General features: G+C 39.5%; 1 protein-coding gene across 1 annotated transcript in view; it reads left to right on the top strand.

The window, feature by feature from the left end:
• HMCN1 (hemicentin 1) overlaps positions 1-21,712 on the top strand; it is a 452,754-nt gene that overhangs the window by 122,489 nt on the left and 308,553 nt on the right. Inside the window, exons 27-31 of the mRNA XM_082265585.1 lie at positions 3,394-3,524; positions 10,603-10,750; positions 12,750-12,876; positions 15,269-15,423; positions 18,409-18,687. Coding sequence (XP_082121711.1) covers positions 3,394-3,524; positions 10,603-10,750; positions 12,750-12,876; positions 15,269-15,423; positions 18,409-18,687 — 840 coding nt within the window. The remainder of the gene's footprint in view (positions 1-3,393; positions 3,525-10,602; positions 10,751-12,749; positions 12,877-15,268; positions 15,424-18,408; positions 18,688-21,712) is intronic.

Raw genomic sequence — 21,712 nt, 5'->3', positions numbered from 1 at the left:
CCCCTGTAAAAAGACCACGGTTTATCATGGCAGCTGAGCCCTGACACTGTGGTCAGTTTACGTGTCTCCATCATCCGCAGCTATATGCAGCTCTCCTGTGTCCTCCCCCTCGCCTGTCTACTTGTACCAGTGCCCGCCCCTCCCTTTCTGCTGCTAAAAAAAACTATGAAATGATCATACAATAGCCTCTGTTAAATAAGGATATGTGCCCCACTGCATGTGTTTTATAAAAAGAAAATGCAGGTTCTACCTTATTTCACAGCGCCCCCCCGGCACTCACGTGACTGCTCACCTCTCTCCTGCCCTTCTACCTCTCCTCTCGGCTGACATCAGCATGAGTTCTCGGCCCCTCTCGCTGTAGTTGTGAGCCCAGGAGAGGAGAGAGGCGAGGAGTCATGTGAGTGCTGGGAGGCGCTGTGAAATAAGGTAGAATAGGCACTATTTTTATAAAATACATGCAGTGGGAGACATGTCCTATTGTATGATCATATCATAGTGGCTTTACAACCATTTAAAGCCACAAAATATGGACATTGCCAAACCTGCTTTTGTTTCTAACAGTTTCCAATGTTTTACAATACAAAAGAGTTACAATAAAAATAGAGAACAAGAGGGTTAGGGGGCTCTGCTTGTGAGAGCTTACTGTACATGCCAAAAGCATTTTACATCAGTTTTTTATATATGTTTTCCAGGGTAAAGGTATTTCTTATTTTATATGAGTTTATTGCATTAAAACTCATATATAGTCATTTTCTACATATGATACTATTAATCGCCCATGGAAAACGCATTCTCTTGTACCTGCACAAAGAATCCAGTGAGAGGGATTTTAAAAACATGCAGAGTAATAAAATGCATAGATGAAAGATGTACCATTTAAAATGACGTCGCAAACCTTTTAATGCATTTTATGTTAATTTAAAGAAGAATTTCAGGTTTTTACATATTTATGTTCATCCAGCTTGAACCAATAGAACTATGCATATACCATACATGTGGGATCCCTCTAGAAGATGAAAGATGGAAATGACTGCAGTAGGCATCTCTACTCTACACTACAGTGATCTCCACTAGCTTCCAAGTACATTCTGAACAGAGGAGGTCGCCCACTGGGCACCATTTAGAAAATTCTTTGCAATGCATTCTCTGATTGGACAAGGTGGAGAGTATGATGTCTCTGCCCCACCTTTCAATCTTGTCCAATCTCAAAAAGAGGGGAAAGTCAGAGAAAGAGATGGGCCAAACACCACACTGCGGTTCGCAACAGAACTCCCGAACAGGGGAAATGTTTTGACCCGAACAGCGAACCCCATTGAAGTCTATGGGAGCCGAACAGGAAACATCAAAAGTGGCAATTTTGAAGGCTTATATGCAAGTTATTGACCATAAAAGGGGTATGGGGGTCCAGGGCACTGGCCTGGGGGACATGTATCAATGCAAATTCTTTTTTTTAAAACAATGTTTTTTTTCAGGAGCAGTGATTTTAATGATGCTTAAAGTGCAGCAATAAAACTGAAAAATTATTTTAAATATAGTGCCTGGGAGGTCCCCTTAGTGTTCCTATAAAGTAAAGTGCATCTGTAGCATGCATGGAACATGCTGCAACAAAAATGATATTTCTAAAAAAAAAAAGAAAGAATCAAATTACATAAAAAAACAAAAGAGAGACCCTTCGGGTCTGGTATGGATTTTAAGGGGAATCCCACGCCAAAAAAAAAAAAAAAAAACAGACCCTTATCCAGATAGCTGCCATAACCCTGGTATTTTTTTAAACTGCAGGCGGTTGGCTTTCAGATAAGGGTGGTCCCAGTGGCGGTGCCCCCCCTCCCGCCAGCAGCGGGGAAAACTATCGGGTCCTGGATCCTCTTAGACAAGAAGTCGAGTGAGGGCAAGCTGGCCCTCACTCGACTCTATGGTCTTGGAGGACCAGAGTGACATCAAACGTCGTTGCCTAGCAACTGGTTTAAAGGTCCTTTTTTTTTTGTGTACTTGTGAGGTCTGAGGTCTTTTTGACCCCAGATCTCACAATAAAGAGGTCCTGTCGTGCCTATTTCTATTACAAGGAATGTTTACATTCCTTATAATAGGAATAAAAATGGTTAATTTTTTTTTAAACTGTGTAAAAATAAAAAATAATAAATAAAATAAATAGGGGAAAAACATTTAATTAAAATTGTTTAAAACTCTCTCTATGTGTTTTCTTTTTTTTTTTTTTTACTTTTTGACACTTTTCTTTGGTGAATGGGTAGGGGTACAAGGTACTCCATGCTCATTTACATAGGGGGGGGGCAGGATCTCGGGGCGCTGCTTAAAGGGGGCTTCCAGATCCCAATAAGCGCCCTGCCTGCATACCCCCTCAACTACAGCCCAGGGTTGTGGGGATGAGACACTTGTCACCATCAGCATTGGGACAAGGTGCTTTGGGGTGGGGGGGTTTTACTATTTTTTCGGCAAATGTTTTTATTTTTTATTTTTTTTATTTAGCTGTCAGTGGGGAAGCCCATTGACAGCTGATGACTCATCGGTTGTTAAGGATGCCACAGCCCAATCATGGTGCAGAATTCACTGTGCAGCACGCTGAACACCCTGCAATTTAGGGTGTAAAAGCCAATGTTATACTGTGAAACAAGTGTTTTTTAATGTCCCCCTCTGTCAAAATACACAAATCAGCACTGCAGCCTATTGTTCAACCGCAGTGACCACACATGGATCGAAATTTGGCACAACTTTTTTTTATTATACCACAGCATTTTGCCATGGGGGTGGGGGAGAGGGGTTAAGTGAATAATCAAACTTTGCTTCTATTGAAAGTCTGCTTTAAGCAAATCAAAAAAAAAACTAAAAAAGAACCAAATCTTACTCTAACATATATCATATCCAAAGGCTGCAAACTGGTTAAAGAAGAAAGAGGGTAAAAATACCAGCACTAAAACTGTTTTTCCTAGTGAAGCTTTAAAACTAGGTTGTGTGGAAAATATAGGTTTTTCAATGTTAGTATAAGGGGGTTTCAATAAATACATTTTATGAGGAAAATTATACTGCTGTAGTTTAGTTGGTTGTACATCAATAGCTGTAACCCCACCTAATCACTGGACTCATACTGTATCTTTCTTAGCCTTAGGCTGCGCAATTTATTTGCTTTGATGTGTGCCTTGTTTGTCAAATTTCCTGATTCCTCCTCAAATGTTTAGTGAGTGCCAAGCATCTAATTTAATGCAGATGCTCAAGAACAGTACAGTGAGTCATTCTCACACATGGTAATCTTAGCCTACAGAACATATTAATTAGACACTTGTGTAAACATGAGCTTCCTTTTTTCAAATTTGCACATACTTTGTTAATTATTTGTAGGAGTAAATTTCTCATGTTATGTCTTTTAATTGCTCTTTACAGATTCTCCGGCTATTAAAGACAAGGAAAAGCTGACAAATGTATCCGTTTTGTTGAGTCGTGACACAAGTTTATTTTGTGATGCTACAGGAAGTCCGCCACCTCTTATCACATGGTATAATGGAAGTACTCAGGTAATCGTAATATGAATCTCATTTCATTTTACATGAACACTATATTAAAAAAGAGATGCACATTTTAAACACATTAGCATCCAGGCAAATTTGTCTAGAGAACCCTTCATTCTCTTCTCATGTCTCTTAACAGCTCTTTCAGGATCATTTACTATTCTCAACTGCTAATGCTTGTAGTGCCACTCTAAGCAAAGAAGGAGAGTGTATATAGTCCCGCTGGTGCTCAGGAATGGGGTGCTGGCTCAAAATATCACCATCCAGTAGTGTGTTGCATACTTAGAAAAATTGCCGCTCAACCCTTTCCAGTCTATGTGGTTAACATATATAAGATGGTCTCAGCCTTGCACCAAATTTAAAACAGTTATATCACATGATTCATCCTTGCCATCTTTTTAAATGGCTATTCCAACAGCCTTGCACTCCTGCAGGGAGGATTATGGTTCCAAAGCAGTATTAGCCTTCTGCACTCTAGCAGTGCATTCTATTTCCTCCTCCAGTTCCAGCCACCACACCTCTTTTAGGTTGAATTATGCCCACCATTTTCCTGTGAACCCAAGAAGACTTAAATATGTGCCCTCAGGGTGCCCTTGGCAGTGGAAAACTAAATAAAGAAAAAGAAGAATGGTGGTGTATGCAGACACAAAGGAGAAGGGGAAAAGGGTGCATAAGCAACATTTAAAAAAATCTGTCTGCACCTTTGAAGGGGAGGAAGAAAAAAACGCCCATTAGTATCACTTTAAAAGAAGGATGCTATGCTCACTTGAGAAGAAAAACTCACCATTAGAAAAACTTAAAGAAAATTGGCTGCTTTGCTCTTTTGGTGAGTATGTGCTTTCTGCTGCTAACTTGTCTCATTGAGGTACGTCACCCTAAGATCTAAACATTTTTTTACATAGGTACATGTTTTCTACAACAGTACCCAATTCTCTATGGACTTTTTTGACAATCCTTTACTTATCAGCCTTGAAAATGGCCAGAATTGACTACATAGATTATATGTACTATATAGATTTTAGTGGGGTTTGATTTTAGGTTAGGAATTTAATCGAACCCCTTCAAAAACTGAAAACACATTTGTTTATCCCTATTCATTCTCACTTCCTGCTATGTGAGGAGAAATGGGACCCAGGCAGCCATATAAACCTGAGAGAAGACACCAATCCTTTCACTCCATATCCAGGACAATCATTTTTTTTTTTTTTTGCTGTATTTCCACATAAAGTAACACTATTGGTCTAGTAGGTTAACCTTTTTTGAGGAGCTGAAAGCTAAACTTTAGGCTGATATGAAAAAAATAAATAAATATGGTTCTATAGTCATTATTATATCAACAATCTATTTGTAAATGCTGACAGTGTAAGTGACTGAATTTGACCTGGCATCAACCTTGTGCAGTGCAGAGAAACAAAGTGACAAAGAGATGTGCTAATCACCTTTTGCTGTCTAGTAACTGGCTGGAGTGGGTTCAGAATGTTCAGCTGTTATCTTCAGCCACTAGCTTATATACTTTCCGAGTGACTGACCAAAAAAGTATGTAGATCAGACAAGTCAAAGAAAAGTCAGAAGTCCCTATCTCCATATTTTTATCGGGTTATTTTTTCAATTAAATAAATTAGGAGGGTCAGCATAACACTTAAGGTTGATACCAGGTTTCCTGTGAAATGGCCACAAACTTCCAGTAAAACAAAGATTATTCTTTAATGAACCCAGGATCTCTAAATCTGGAAACAAATCTTCTCAGACCATTGTTAATTTTGGAGGTCAGTGGGTCTGTGTCTTCCAACAGAGGTATTTAAACACCTTGGGTGAAGAGACCACTTTCTTGATTCTGGACGTTCATATGACTAAGGAAATCTGCCTGCCCGTTTTCCACATGCAGGATGTGTACAGTAGACAGGGATGGAACATGTCGTTCTGCTCATGCCAGAACCATATTCAGTTCTGTTTAGGTTTGTGAGACTTCTGGTTCCTTCCTGATGAATGATGTAAGCCACTGCCATGGCATTGCCTAACTGCATGCTGGTTGGAAAACCTTACATAAGAGAGTTTCAGCACAAGGAATTATTGAATCACCCTGAGTACCAGAATATAGATTGGAAGATGACCTTCCTTCAACAACTATTTCCCTTGTACCAGGAGTTTCCCCGAAGTCTTTTCCATAGCCCAAACGCTGGAATCCATCGTAAACACTTTTTAAACCAGTGGGAGAAAGGATTTTCCAGATACCAGCACTGAACTTGTTATCCACCATTGCAAAGCAAGCCCGGCTCAGCTGGTCAGGCATATGGGATGCTTTAGAGACTTTGAGGGTCCATCAGTCTTCATAGGGATGTTGATAAGTTTGACAACATGAAGCAGAGTGGAGGCAGAGACCAAAATTCTAGTTTGTTGCCCTGGGATGCAATCTTCTGGACAAAAAACATGTGAAATGTCCTGGAAACAGATGGCTGCAAAGGCCATGACAAGTGAGAGCGCTCCCTCATTATGAGGTGGAATTGCTTGCAGACTTAGAGAGACTTGGGAGGTCAGTACTTAAAATGGAACACAGTCTTAGGTTTTGCTTTGGATCTGGAGGCCTGATAGAAACAAAAGGAACTTTTATTGTAAACAGGTAAATAAATCTGGGGAACAAAGAAAATGGCCTCTGCCCCCATCTATAACTGGCCTTCATAGCAAAGAACACATGGAAGGGCAACGCACATGAAACAAACAAAGATAAAATTCCCAGTTCAATTTGCCAACCAGTCTGCTTACCAACCAAATTGGCCTGTCTAACAGTTTGCGTCAATACAGGGGTTTAGTTAGCACACATTTGCAAACGCATGTGAAAGCTGCAGGGCCACGTCAAGGCTCCCTGTTACCTGCAGTCCTAACTCTAATGAATTTTAAAGAGTCTCCACAGTGGGAGCACATGCATGCTAATGGATAGATAGGGGGCAGGTGAGCCTGGAGGTGGCCCATCCCTCCTGAAAGGTAATTGGGGGCATAATGGAAGCCCAGCTGATAGTATTACAGCAAAGGCACCCAGTATGTCCACTCACCAGTACACATATACAACAAAGAAAATGGCCTCTGCCCCATCTATAACTGGCCTTCATAGCAAAGAACACATGGAAGGGCAACGCACATGAAACAAACAAAGATAAAATTCCCAGTTCAATTTGCCAACCAGTCTGCTTACCAACCAAATTGGCCTGTCTAACAGTTTGCGTCAATACAGGGGTTTAGTTAGCACACATTTGCAAACGCATGTGAAAGCTGCAGGGCCACGTCAAGGCTCCCTGTTACCTGCAGTCCTAACTCTAATGAATTTTAAAGAGTCTCCACAGTGGGAGCACATGCATGCTAATGGATAGATAGGGGGCAGGTGAGCCTGGAGGTGGCCCATCCCTCCTGAAAGGTAATTGGGGGCATAATGGAAGCCCAGCTGATAGTATTACAGCAAAGGCACCCAGTATGTCCACTCACCAGTACACATATACAACAAAGAAAATGGCCTCTGCCCCCATCTATAACTGGCCTTCATAGCAAAGAACACATGGAAGGGCAACGCACATGAAACAAACAAAGATAAAATTCCCAGTTCAATTTGCCAACCAGTCTGCTTACCAACCAAATTGGCCTGTCTAACAGTTTGCGTCAATACAGGGGTTTAGTTAGCACACATTTGCAAACGCATGTGAAAGCTGCAGGGCCACGTCAAGGCTCCCTGTTACCTGCAGTCCTAACTCTAATGAATTTTAAAGAGTCTCCACAGTGGGAGCACATGCATGCTAATGGATAGATAGGGGGCAGGTGAGTCTGGAGGTGGCCCATCCCTCCTGAAAGGTAATTGGGGGCATAATGGAAGCCCAGCTGATAGTATTACAGCAAAGGCACCCAGTATGTCCACTCACCAGTACACATATACAACAAAGAAAATGGCCTCTGCCCCCATCTATAACTGGCCTTCATAGCAAAGAACACATGGAAGGGCAACGCACATGAAACAAACAAAGATAAAATTCCCAGTTCAATTTGCCAACCAGTCTGCTTACCAACCAAATTGGCCTGTCTAACAGTTTGCGTCAATACAGGGGTTTAGTTAGCACACATTTGCAAACGCATGTGAAAGCTGCAGGGCCACGTCAAGGCTCCCTGTTACCTGCAGTCCTAACTCTAATGAATTTTAAAGAGTCTCCACAGTGGGAGCACATGCATGCTAATGGATAGATAGGGGGCAGGTGAGCCTGGAGGTGGCCCATCCCTCCTGAAAGGTAATTGGGGGCATAATGGAAGCCCAGCTGATAGTATTACAGCAAAGGCACCCAGTATGTCCACTCACCAGTACACATATACAACAAAGAAAATGGCCTCTGCCCCCATCTATAACTGGCCTTCATAGCAAAGAACACATGGAAGGGCAACACACATGAAACAAACAAAGATAAAATTCCCAGTTCAATTTGCCAACCAGTCTGCTTACCAACCAAATTGGCCTGTCTAACAGTTTGCGTCAATACAGGGGTTTAGTTAGCACACATTTGCAAACGCATGTGAAAGCTGCAGGGCCACGTCAAGGCTCCCTGTTACCTGCAGTCCTAACTCTAATGAATTTTAAAGAGTCTCCACAGTGGGAGCACATGCATGCTAATGGATAGATAGGGGGCAGGTGAGCCTGGAGGTGGCCCATCCCTCCTGAAAGGTAATTGGGGGCATAATGGAAGCCCAGCTGATAGTATTACAGCAAAGGCACCCAGTATGTCCACTCACCAGTACACATATACAACAAAGAAAATGGCCTCTGCCCCCATCTATAACTGGCCTTCATAGCAAAGAACACATGGAAGGGCAACGCACATGAAACAAACAAAGATAAAATTCCCAGTTCAAATTGCCAACCAGTCTGCTTACCAACCAAATTGGCCTGTCTAACAGTTTGCGTCAATACAGGGGTGTAGTTAGCACACATTTGCAAACGCATGTGAAAGCTGCAGGGCCACGTCAAGGCTCCCTGTTACCTGCAGTCCTAACTCTAATGAATTTTAAAGAGTCTCCACAGTGGAAGCACATGCATGCTAATGGATAGATAGGGGGCAGGTGAGCCTGGAGGTGGCCCATCCCTCCTGAAAGGTAATTGGGGGCATAATGGAAGCCCAGCTGATAGTATTACAGCAAAGGCACCCAGTATGTCCACTCACCAGTACACATATACAACAAAGAAAATGGCCTCTGCCCCCATCTATAACTGGCCTTCATAGCAAAGAACACATGGAAGGGCAACGCACATGAAACAAACAAAGATAAAATTCCCAGTTCAATTTGCCAACCAGTCTGCTTACCAACCAAATTGGCCTGTCTAACAGTTTGCGTCAATACAGGGGTTTAGTTAGCACACATTTGCAAACGCATGTGAAAGCTGCAGGGCCACGTCAAGGCTCCCTGTTACCTGCAGTCCTAACTCTAATGAATTTTAAAGAGTCTCCACAGTGGGAGCACATGCATGCTAATGGATAGATAGGGGGCAGGTGAGCCTGGAGGTGGCCCATCCCTCCTGAAAGGTAATTGGGGGCATAATGGAAGCCCAGCTGATAGTATTACAGCAAAGGCACCCAGTATGTCCACTCACCAGTACACATATACAACAAAGAAAATGGCCTCTGCCCCCATCTATAACTGGCCTTCATAGCAAAGAACACATGGAAGGGCAACGCACATGAAACAAACAAAGATAAAATTCCCAGTTCAATTTGCCAACCAGTCTGCTTACCAACCAAATTGGCCTGTCTAACAGTTTGCGTCAATACAGGGGTTTAGTTAGCACACATTTGCAAACGCATGTGAAAGCTGCAGGGCCACGTCAAGGCTCCCTGTTACCTGCAGTCCTAACTCTAATGAATTTTAAAGAGTCTCCACAGTGGGAGCACATGCATGCTAATGGATAGATAAATAAATCTGGGGCACATATGGCATGTGGAGGCAAATTAAGACTGGAGTGTCCATATGGCTACCCCATCTTTAGTACAACTGTGCTTTCTTCCACTGCAACTGACACACAGACAGAGCATGATGGGGATTCACAGACACTAGTTCCCTATCTTATCTGCTCTCCTTGTGATTGACAGCAGGCAGTTTCCTTCCCTTGGTCAATGGGCAGCCTGCCATTGGCTATAGAATCTGCCCCCTGCCTGCTGTCAATTAAAAGGAGAGAGTGGACCTGATGAGGAACTAGTGTCTCAGCTTTCCCCTCAGGCTCTGCCCACTGCATCATCACTGGTTGCTAGCAGGTTGTCAGCTGTGAAGCCAACAGTCTCCTTAACAACCAGTGACAAAGAGAGGGAAGTGGTGGCAAATATGCTGCTCTACTATACTACGTACAGGCACAGGCACAGGCACAGGCACACTGCCTATCTCTGTACATCAACTTAGGGTTGGTTTTAATTAGCTATGGTTTCATAATCTACGAACTGAAGGTAACTGAAGGTAATTATTTTTTAACTTTGTGCATTAGTAATGCCACATTGTAAAATAACTACCTGAATCTGTCACGGGTGTCATTAAAGTTACTGAAACAGGTGGTAGAAGTTTTATTATCTGGCTAAGGCCATTTTAAATGGCCAATGTTTAAGAAAAGTGTTGGTGGTGCTTTATTGAATTCTCCGAAATGTACATAAAAATTCATCCCGTGTCCCATAATGTACAATTAATAAAAAATGATTTGATCCTTTTTATTACCAGCAATGCATTTTTATGGTTGTGTAGTCTGTATGCAAGTAAATAATGTTACTGGATATGAGATGAATACATTTTCTGAAGTAAAGTTACAGTAAATTGTTTAGCAGTAGAATTTGTAATGTGATGTAATTTGTAATGTGTCTTTTCCTGTGTGCTCACAGGCCTTAAAGGACATTGACCTTCTATATAGTTTTAGCCAGAAGCTTTTTATTGCTTTTAATCTTCATCTGCTTGATGGATTTATGCATTATATTCCCTTACAAGCATCAGAAATATTTCTGCAAAGGTGATTCATCGGTATAAAATTGTCAGTGGTAACTTGAGCAATCTGTAATTCATTTGTATAGCTGTCATCTTATTACAGGTCATTGAAAGTGATAATATCAAGATTTTAGAAAAAGGAAGAATTCTGAAGATTTTGAAAACAACCTTGTCACACTCTGGATCCTTTACTTGCACTGCCAGCAACATTGCAGGAAGTGATGAAAAGCACTTCTATGTAGATGTGCTAGGTAAGTTAGCTAAATAATAATTGTTATTATTAATAATAATAATAATAATAATATTAATTATATTGTTATCCATTGTATATTTGTTTCTACATTAAATTTAAAAATGGTATGTTGGATATATATTAGAAGTCCAAGGAAAATTAGAGCAAAATTATTATGTTACTACTAAGAATTGTTTTGTAAGCAAACACAATCATTTAGAAGGACTTATTATTATTATTATTATTATTATTATTATGTGCATTGGAATTGTTTTCTTGATTAATTCTAAAGAGATGATACCAAGTGCTTGAACCAGTAGGGGGAGAAGAGTTGGTTCGGAAATATAATCTTTAGCTTTTTTCACTAAATTTCATATAAATTATAGGGATGGAATGAGGGTTTACTTATTAAAAAGGTTTATTTTTACCTTAGCTCAGTAAAGCCGTTTATCCTAAAAAAATCCAATCAAAGTTTAATTTACTCTGCACCTCACTGTATATTAAGATGAATACAGGTTTGTATCGGAAAGCAAACAGAAAGGTACTCCTTTCATAAATCTCATCCAGTGGCTTTTAGCAATAAGTCTAGATCTACACACTTTATTTATAGCACAAGGCCCAGCATTTGGAAAGGACAAAATCACAACAAAAATCCCTTAGGCTGCTAGAAAGTGAAGTTCCCCCATACTTTAAGGATCGGTGATGAAGTGCATCCATTACATTGGTGGTCACTAGATATGTGCCTCCCTAAACTGGAGGTCAATGGAGAAGTTTCCCTTTACACTTTGGGTCAGTGAGGTTCGCCCTTACACTGAAGGTTAGGGTAAAGTTTCCACAATAGCTTTCAGGTCCACTCCAAAACCACATTGCTCCAGGATCTTGAATATTGGGATTTTTAAATTTTAATTTGATATCAATTAGGTAATTGCCAACAAGTGCATACATCTCCCAGTAGAAAAGAGATTTTGATCACCTGTGATGATCTAGTCATAACACTTTCCGTGTATTGCATGGATTGTTGAATATCTTCATTATATTATTATCCAGCTTACTGACTAGAAGTATTCCCATTCCAAAAAAGTTGTTATAGTACAGAGACACAGGGACTGAAATGTCCATAAGCAAGGAGCCATATGAACCCTTAATGATTCACCTATAGGACCAGGCACAACATTGTTTATTGTCAGTAAAAGGATGTGGAGCCTTTTTATTATTGTGGGTAGTATTATTCAGAAGGTCTCTGCTGCATTCGTGTTCCTCTGTGACCTCTCTTTTCTTAGAAAGTAAAAGCTTAGCAATGAGGTTTTATTTGCTCCCTATTGGTTTGTTATAATATCCTTTTGATAAATTTAAAAAAATACCTGTTATCCTACCTGAAATTTAGTGAGGTGATACCTTCCTGTGCTCTCTGCTTTTCTGCTATTAGATCATTAGCATTTTCGCAGATTTCTCTGCAATGTACAGAAAAGGAGAGGGATGTATTCTGTAGTCCTGTCCTGGTGAAAACTATTTTCCTTCATAGATACATAATAGTGGGTAGGTGTTGTCACTTTAGGACACAAAGTATTTTACTGGCATCATTACCAGGTAAATGGAAAGAAGCCTTAAAAAGGAAAACTAAGGTAACTAACATATCTGATAGGATGCAATATATAAATGTTTTTTATGTCAAAAAGCTTAAACATAGGATACTGACATGTAATATGAATGGGAAACGGCAATACACTTCTGATTGTGTTGCACAAAACTTTAAATACATTGTGCACACATTCCAAAGCAGACATGTTCCAAGCATGTACCCATCTGACCAGACAGTTATATAAATACTGTTGTATAATTAAAAATGTATACATTCTTATTTATTACTGTATGGTTTGTAATTATCCTATTTGTCTAGACATATGCATTGTGTTTGGTTTTGGACTATTTAAATAAGGATTTAGTTGCCAGAATAAGCTAACAGTATAATATATATAAAATATTTTATATTATTTAATAATATTCTCATTTTGTTCCAGAACCACCTGAAATTGCTGGTAGTGGAACAGTTGATTACATTTCTGTAATTATTGGAAGAGCAATTAAGTTACAATGTGAGGTAAAGGGAAAGCCCTATCCTGCTATTCAATGGTACAAAGATAATAGGTAAGACATATAGGTCCCATACTGATTATCAGTGTAGGCATATTGGCTCCCTATTTAACCCCTAAGGTTTATCCCCCCTTCATGACAAGGGCATTTTTTGATATCCAGCACAGCACTATTTTAACTGACAATGGAGCGGTCATGCAACACTGTACACAAACGAAATGTAAATTATTTTTTTCCACACACCCAATAGAGCTTTCTTTTGGTGATATTTGATCACCACTGGGTTTTTATTTTTTGTTATATAAATGAAAAAAGACAGAATATTTTGAAAAAAACCTCGGTATTAACTACTTTCTATTATAAAACATGTCCAATAAAAAATGTAAAAAAAAAAATAATTTCTTCAAAAATTAAAAATTTAGGCCAAATGTATTCTGCTACATGTCTTTGGTATAAAAAAAAAAAAAAAAAACTCAGATAAGTGTACATTAATTGGTTTGTGTAAAAAGTTATAGTATCTACAAACTATGGTATATACTGTATACTGGGATTTTTTGCAGCTATAGATGCTATACTGTAATGACAGTGATCGGCAACTTATAGTGTGACTGTGATAGGGTGGCAGGCATTCTGGAGCTAACAGACCCACGCTGGGAGGTACACTGACTAACTGACATTGTACTAATGACACTGGCTGGGAAGGGGTTAACATCTAGGGGAAATCAAGGGGGTAAATGTGTGCCTAACAAGCTTAATGTGTGTAATATGTGCTGCTTTTACTTACAGATTTGGCCGTTTCTTCTCCCTGCCTGACGGGGTGAAGAAATAGCCAGATCACTGCTTTGAGTACAGACTGAGTCTTGTGTGTTTGTAAACACGAGACTCTGTTCGGTGAATGGCTACAGCCGATCAGCAGGTCCAAAATAATTTTGCTGGACCTGCTAACAAAATTGCGCTGTTGCCAGTGACAGCGCGGGTGAGCGCATTCACTCCCCACACTCATAAGAAGCTGAAAAATGTACATGATCCAACCTGTCCGTGCCACCCTACCACAGTATATATACTAGGGGTGGGTGGCAAGCAGTTAAAAATGGTGCCTTGAATGAACAAGTAGTAAATGAAAGAGTTGATTTAGTTTCATACAATATGAAAAATTTTATGACGACACAATAATTTAGAAACATTGCTTTAAAAAAATACTCAATGTAAGCTAATTATATAATCTCATCCTCCTTGTTCATTTAATTGCTTACTGAGCCGTGTTTTAGAAGTCTTTGGGGTAGATTTCATAAAGGCAAATAGACTGTGCATTTTCCAAAGTGCAGTCTGTAATTGAAGTTGCTCCAGAGTTTAGTAAATGAGGTGAAGCATAACTTGACAAAGAACACCTAATCACATGCAAGGAAAAAAACGGAAAACAGCATTTTTGGATGATGGAAGTCAGCAGAGCTCCACCTCAATTACTTAGCTCTGGCGCAACTGCACTTACAGAATTTGGTGCACTTTACGTTTAGTAAATAACCCCCTTGCCAGTTCTTTTGTCCTGATTTAATCTGCAGAGCTCCGCTGTCAGATTGTTAGCACTAAAAGTGCTTCTCTTGATGTAATCTGCAGTATCTAAGGTGAACGATTCTACTGCTTATATGTTGGCACCTACATTTTATATATGAATTGTACCATACAAAAATACTGAATATTAGTCCCGGTTCACACTAGGGCGACCTGTGAGGCGACCTGGTCGCCTCACAGGTCGCCGCAGGTCGCCTCCCATAGGGAAGCTGCGGACCCGTTCTAATAGGAGCGACACAAGTCGCTCCGACTTAGAAAAAGGATCTGTAGCTTCTTTGGGGCGACCAGGAGGCGACCGCCATAGACTTCAATGTTATGAAGTCCGTGGCGGCCGCTCCGAGGTCGCGGCGCGCTGCTCGCACCGCGACCTCGGAGGTCGCGGTGCGAAGTAGCATCGCCCGTATGTGAACGGGGCCTAAGAAGTATATTAATGACTTAAAAGGAGTATATTTTTACATGCAATGGTGCCCCATGTGATAAAATGTTCATTCTTTCACTATTATATTAGCAAATATTGAAGGCATTTTAGCATGTTCAGAATATTATAAACTGTATTTGCATTATACAAATTATCATTACATACTTGTAGACATGAAGAGAGCCCATTGAAATCACTGATTTTGCTGTCATGCCTAACTGATATATTACCAGATACAAGACATTGTGTAAACATACAGTATACTGACATTCATGCAGCCGCTTGGGGAGCTTAAGAAGTGAAATCTCACTTGGTGAGAAGCTCTTGCTATTAGGGTATTAAAGAAAACCACAAATGATTTGTCCCATCAGCATCTACCCATAGCATTAAATGTTTTTCATTTAAGAATAAGTATTCTTTTTTACGTTGTAACTTAACTTTTCCTGACTTTTATTATAGATTAGTTGGTGGAGGAGACACAAACATTAACATTTTAGAAAATGGACAAATTTTGCACATAAAGAACTTACGTTTAACTGACAGTGGACAATATAAATGCGTAGCAACCAATTCAGCTGGCTTACAAACTAAAGAAAGTGAATTAGTTGTCAATGGTAAGTTAATTTAATGTAAAATATATGATTTACTCTATTTACTTATCAAATACAGTATATATATATATATATATATATATATATATATATATATATATAGGTTTATATCCTACCCAGCTAACATACCATTACCCATAACTTCAAATATACATTATCTCACAAAAGTGAGTACACCCCTCACATTTTTATAAATATTGTATTATATTATTATTATTACTATATAGTATTTATATCTTTTCATTTCTTTTCAACACTGAAGAAATTACACTTTGCTACAATGTAAAGTAGTGAGTGTACAGCTTGTATAAGAGTGTAAATTTGCTGTCCCCTCAAAATAACTAAACACACAGCAATTTATATCTAAACTGCTGGCAACAAAAGTGAGTACACCCCTAAGTGAAAATGTTGAAATTGGGCCCAATGTGTCAATATTTTGTGTGGCCACCATTATTTTCCAGCACTGCCTTAACCCTCTTGGGCCTAGAGTTCACCAGAGCTTCACAGGTTGCCACTGCAGTCCTCTTCCACTCCTCCATGACGACATCACGGAGCTGGTGGATGTTAGAGACCTTGCGCTCCTCCACCTTCCGTTTGAGGATGCCCCACAGATGCTCAATAGGGTTTAGGTCTGGAGACATGCTTGGCCACTCCATCACCTTAACCCTCATCTTCTTTAGCAAGGCAGTGCTCATCTTAGAGGTGTGTTTGGGGTCATTATCATGTTGGAATACTGACCTGCGGCCCAGTCTCTGAAGGGAGGGGATCATGCGCTGCTTCAGTATGTCACAGTACATGTTGGTATTCATGGTTACCTCAATGAACTGTAGCTCTTCAGTTCCAGCAGCACTCATGCAGCCCCAGACCATGACACTCCTACCACCATGCTTGACTGTAGGCAAGACACTCTTGTCTTTATACTCCTTACCTGGTTGCCGCCACACGCGCTTGACACCATCTGAACCAAATTAACTTATCTTGGTCTCATCAGACCACAGGACATGGTTCCAGTAATCCGTGTCCATTAGTCTGCTAGTCTTCAGCAAACTGTTTGTGGGCTTTCTTGTGCATCATCTTTAGAAGAGGCTTCTTTCTGGGATGACAGCCATGCAGACCAATTTGATGCAGTGTGCAGCTTATGGTCTGAGCACTGACAAGCTGACCCCCCCACCCCTTCAACCTCTGCAGCAATGCAGGCAGCATTCTTACGTCTATTTTCAAAAGACAACCTCTGGATATGACGCTGAGCACGTGCACTCAACTTCTTTGGTTGAACATAACGAGGCCTTTTCTGAGTGGAACCTGTCCTGTTAAATCGCTGTATGGTCGTGGACACCATGCTGCAGCTCAGTTTCAGGGTCTTGGCAATCTTCTTATAGCTTAGGCCATTTTTATGAAGAGCAAAAATTATTTTTTTTCAGATCCCCAGAGAGTTCTTTGCCATGAGGTGCCATGTTGAACTTCCAGTGACCATTATAAAGGAGTGGGAGTGATAACACCAAATTTAACACACCTACTCCCCATTCACACCTGAGACCTTGTAACACTAACGAGTCACGTGACACCGGGGAGGGAAAATGGCTAATTGGGCCCAATTTGGATATTTTCACATAGGAGTGTGCATTAATGGCTGTGTGTTTAGTTATTTTGAGGGGACAGCAAATTTACACTGTTATACAAGTTGTACACTCACTACTTTACATTGTAGCAAAGTGTAATTTCTTCAGTGTTGTCACGTGAAAAGATATAATAAAACATTTACAAAAATACTGTATGAGATACTGTATATTTGTAGAAATAGATATCCTTCTTAGCTGATTTACCATTGTTCATCATTTCAAGATTACTACTCAATTTCAAGGTTTTGTTATTTATAGTTGATTGCAGTTTATACAGCAAGTACTTTCAGAGAAACAGTGCCACCACAACAGACGTCAATGGTTCTTATTAACTAAGGAAATAAACGAAAACAGAGATTAATTACTGTAGGATGCCTGAACAATGGGTTCACATCAATGTGCAATTTTACTCCTGTGTACAAATTATAGTTCTATAATATTGTACATCAATGCTTGCAATTTACAGTGCGGGCCTAGATTCTAGCATGTGTTGAACATCCAGATCAATTGCAGTACGAATTACTATGTCTGCATTTTCCCTGTATTTTCTAAAAAATACAAAGAAACACATGTGCATTGAATACTAAATCTGAAAATATGCACTGTGATTCCCCCAGCAAAGCTTGCACTATGGATTTCTTATTTATACTAATTTTCTACAGTCCCTTTTATCAATACTATTTTGCTCTTCGTTTGTTTTTGTTTTTCCTACTCAAGATATGTCCAGAAAGTCCCCAAAACATTGGCATAAAACACATTTTTATTTTAGGCATACTGCCGCTTAGCCTGCAAAGTTCTTTGCAAAACAAAATTCTTCATACATTTACTGTATCTATGCAATGATTTATGGTTTTTTTTATGTGCACTGGAGACACATACTAAATACTGTGAGTGTATGCTTTGGGTATCTGCTCATGATCGGTGCATTGATGCATAAATCAAAGGAACTTGTGTTTCTGGATTTTGGGAGACTGCATATGAAGTCCAAGCAGAAGCACAATTACCATTTTTAGGGCCTGCGTTGACGGGTCTTGGGGTGTGTCGATGGCATTAGTTTGACATTGATTTGAGACACTTTTGAGATCATTCAGAATTAATTGACAGTTGCATTTAACCTGCAGTTGACCTCAGCAAGTTTTACATTCCTAAAGACTTACATGAGAATGCGAAACCCATTGGAATTTAACAAAGGCCCATCAACATAATTTCTGATAGTATAGCAGTCTGATATTATCTGCAAAAACTGTCAACATAAAAAATAAATAAATAAAATAAACACTACTAGAATCATCTAGATTCATTGATTTTTTTTTTTTTTACATTTGAATGTAATACTGACATTATTTACAAAATGCTATTTTTTTTCTAGTTCCACCTAGCATTAAGAATGAAAACACTACGACAGAGTTTTCTTTTAATGTGGACAGCAGGGTCAGCCTTGAATGCGATGCTTGGGGAATTCCTCATCCTGCAATAACATGGTATAAAGATGGTGACAGAATTCAGACGAGCACACAGATCAGTTTCACTGAAAATGGCAAATATCTTCATATTTCAGAGGTGAAGGTTGCACATTCAGGCAAATACAAGTGTTATGCAACCAATTCTGCAGGACATGCTGAGAGAGAGTACCTGCTTGATGTTTATGGTAAGTTATATGCTTTTGATGTTTGCATTGTACAGTGTGAAATTCATATTCACACTGACCTATACATTTGTAATAACCTGAAGCATATAGATATTTTGAAATTAAAGTAGAGATTAGGCTACTATGATTAAACTGAATACTATTACAGATGTGTAGTAAAGATGTTTGCTAAATCCTGTTGTAGTTCTTTTTACCTGCAGATGGTGTAGTCTAAGCAATAACGGCACATATGAAAAAAACTCCTATCAAGTAAAGATTCAGATACCATACAAGAATGTGTTTATTTCTTTATATCCAAAGTCCTTTATCTCTAACCAAGTGACTGTGCCTAACAGCAGTCTCTGATGGTCTGCCTGAGATGGGGAATCTGGGAAAATTATGTTAGTACCAGGAAGGAGGAACCTTTCTTCAGACTCCCCCCCCCCCCCACTGATCCCTCACTAAGACTGTTGTAAGGATCCATGAATACTGGGCTTAAAAAAAATGCCTGTTCCCTTGGCTGTAAAAAATGCTCACATAAAGTGTTTTTTGTCCATAACTTAGATGGGTTTAGGAGTGTTTTGCATTTTTTTCTGGCAGAAAGCTCCAATCAGAACCGCAAACCAGAAGGGTTTTCTTCCTGCCTCTAAACGTTCAGCCTAAAATATGCCTGTAATCGTCCTAATGTGCATAGACACATAGGATAGCACTGAGATGCTTCTACAGGCAGAACATAAAACTCATGTAGAAGCAGCTAATTTTTAAGCCAGTGTGCATGGAGCCTAACATAAGTTGCAGTTGCTCACACGTTAAGACACAGAGCAGGTGCTGATCTATGGGTGACAAAACAAGCAAATATATAAAATATACTGCCTAAAGTGTATCAAAAACCAATAACAAATGTAATATATTTCAGTATTCCAGTTGTTAGATGTTGTTGCTTCATTAATTTGATTTATTTATTAAAGCTTTTGTTTCCCTTACAACACTTACATACTGTAATTGATACTGGGTTTCTATCAGGCTTAAAGTGATTGTAAAGTCTCTTTTTATTTATTTTTTTAAATAACAGACATGTTATACTTACCTGCTCTGTGCAGTTGGTTTTGCACATGGTGGCCTGGATTCTCCTTTTCTCTGGTTCCTCCTCTGTGTTCCTGGCCCCTCCCTTCTGTTGAGTTTCCCCACAGTAAGCAGCTTGCTGTGGGGGCACCCGAGCCGAATCACAGCTCCTTGTGTCCATTCAGACATGGACCCGCAACCCGGCCCAGCCCCCTCTCTCTCCTTATTGGCAGACCGACTTTGATTGACAACAGTGGGAGCCAATCACGCTGCACTGCTGTTTTAGCTAATAAGGAGGGGAGTCCTGGGCTCAGGTAAGTAAGAGGGGGGTTGCTGTACACAGAAGGTTTTTTTTTTTAACTTAATGCATAGAACTACCTTTACAACTCCTTTAACAGGTACTTTAGTCAAAATACATGACCACTACAAACATGCTATATCAATACAAAATAACATTAGGGCTAAGTAATCATATAAACAGTGACTAAATCCAAGTAAAAGGTCCCAAATAAAACAAAAGAGGTACTCCTCTTCTCAGTGCCTCCAGTGTTCCCATACAGACAGACACTCACCACAAGTTGTTGACCTACTTTTGCTCGTCAGGTCAGTAGTGCTTGCATTTGGGGATATACCCAATGGCTTGTTCCTATGGGTCCTTCTCAGATAATGTACCATCATGAATGCAAATGAAATACCAGGCGTGATCTCATAGAATAGAACCGTTTTTATTAAAACACACAGAAATTTTGTAAAATATTCACACTCACATTATAAGAACCGTCACTGGGTATGTATGGCTTGCATAAGAAATAAAAAATATCCATGGCTGTGCATATGTTGAAAACCAGTGTATGCTCCAGCAGGAGGATATGACATTGCTGGAAATTATGTCAACATGTAGACCACACCTCAACCAGTTTTGTCCTGATAGAACTTCTTCAGGAAGTTTGTCTACAGCCATTTTGGTGATGGTATTTATACCCATAATCTTAACTCTTAATGTACCTAATGAAAATTAACCCCTGTAAAGATACATAACCGTTGCCAGTTCCCATATACACTAATACATTGTGCATTAAACATACAATGTATGTGTAAAATAATTAAATAGCTATTTGGTTGGCAAAAACACAATGAGCCTAATTAAAATATAAAATCAGTTTGGCATACCCAGGCGGTCCCCCATCCTAGTACTAGCCAGGCTTAATCCTGCTTAGCTTCCAAGTTCAGACTTGATCAGGTGCATTCAGGGTGGCATGGCCATAGACAAGCAAATAAATCCACTGAAAAGCAGACTTAGAGTAAAAAAATAAAAGTAAAACAAAATTTAAATGAAACACTTCTCTGAAACTCTTTTTTTTTTTTTTTTTTTTTTATTAAAACCAAACTGATGCCAAAACGTAAATTTATTAAATATATAATCTTAAAGAGGAACTCCCCTTTACAAGTTTTTGCACTTTAACTTATTATTTCCTGAGCGCAAGATCTTTTTAGTTTCTCAACAGGTACTGTATTTTTGTGTACAGAAAATGTATTTAGACTGAAAAAAAAAGAAAATGCAACCATCACAACGCCTTGTTTTCATTGGAAAAAAAAAATACAAGGCATTCTGTAATTAGCGGCAGTGCTGATCGAGCAACATCCTGTGGTCAGTATGCAGAAGGGAAGCTGGTTGGCAAAGGACCCAGAAGTTAGTGGCAATCACTGTAGTAGCAGCAACTGCTTTAGTGACCAATGTAGCCATGCAATAAAAATTATACCTAGACTTCATCCTTAAGTACATGGCTCCGTAATTTGACATTGCTGTGCACTCTAAAAAGCTGATGCTGATCTGGATTTTTTACTGTTTAAACTGAACTGAACTAAACTTGTGTTCAATTCAAATATCCAGTCTATTGAAGGGGGGTTCTGAATATTTCAACAATTTAAGACTGAATACCATAGGTCACATAACTCATTTTCTTTAAAGATTAGAAAACAATTG

Source organism: Pelophylax lessonae (assembly GCF_965119305.1).
Source record: "Pelophylax lessonae genome assembly, chromosome: 8".
Classification (NCBI taxonomy): Eukaryota; Metazoa; Chordata; class Amphibia; order Anura; family Ranidae; genus Pelophylax; species Pelophylax lessonae.
Note: the sequence above shows the minus strand (reverse complement) of the source record. Positions and strands in the feature narration are given on the sequence as shown.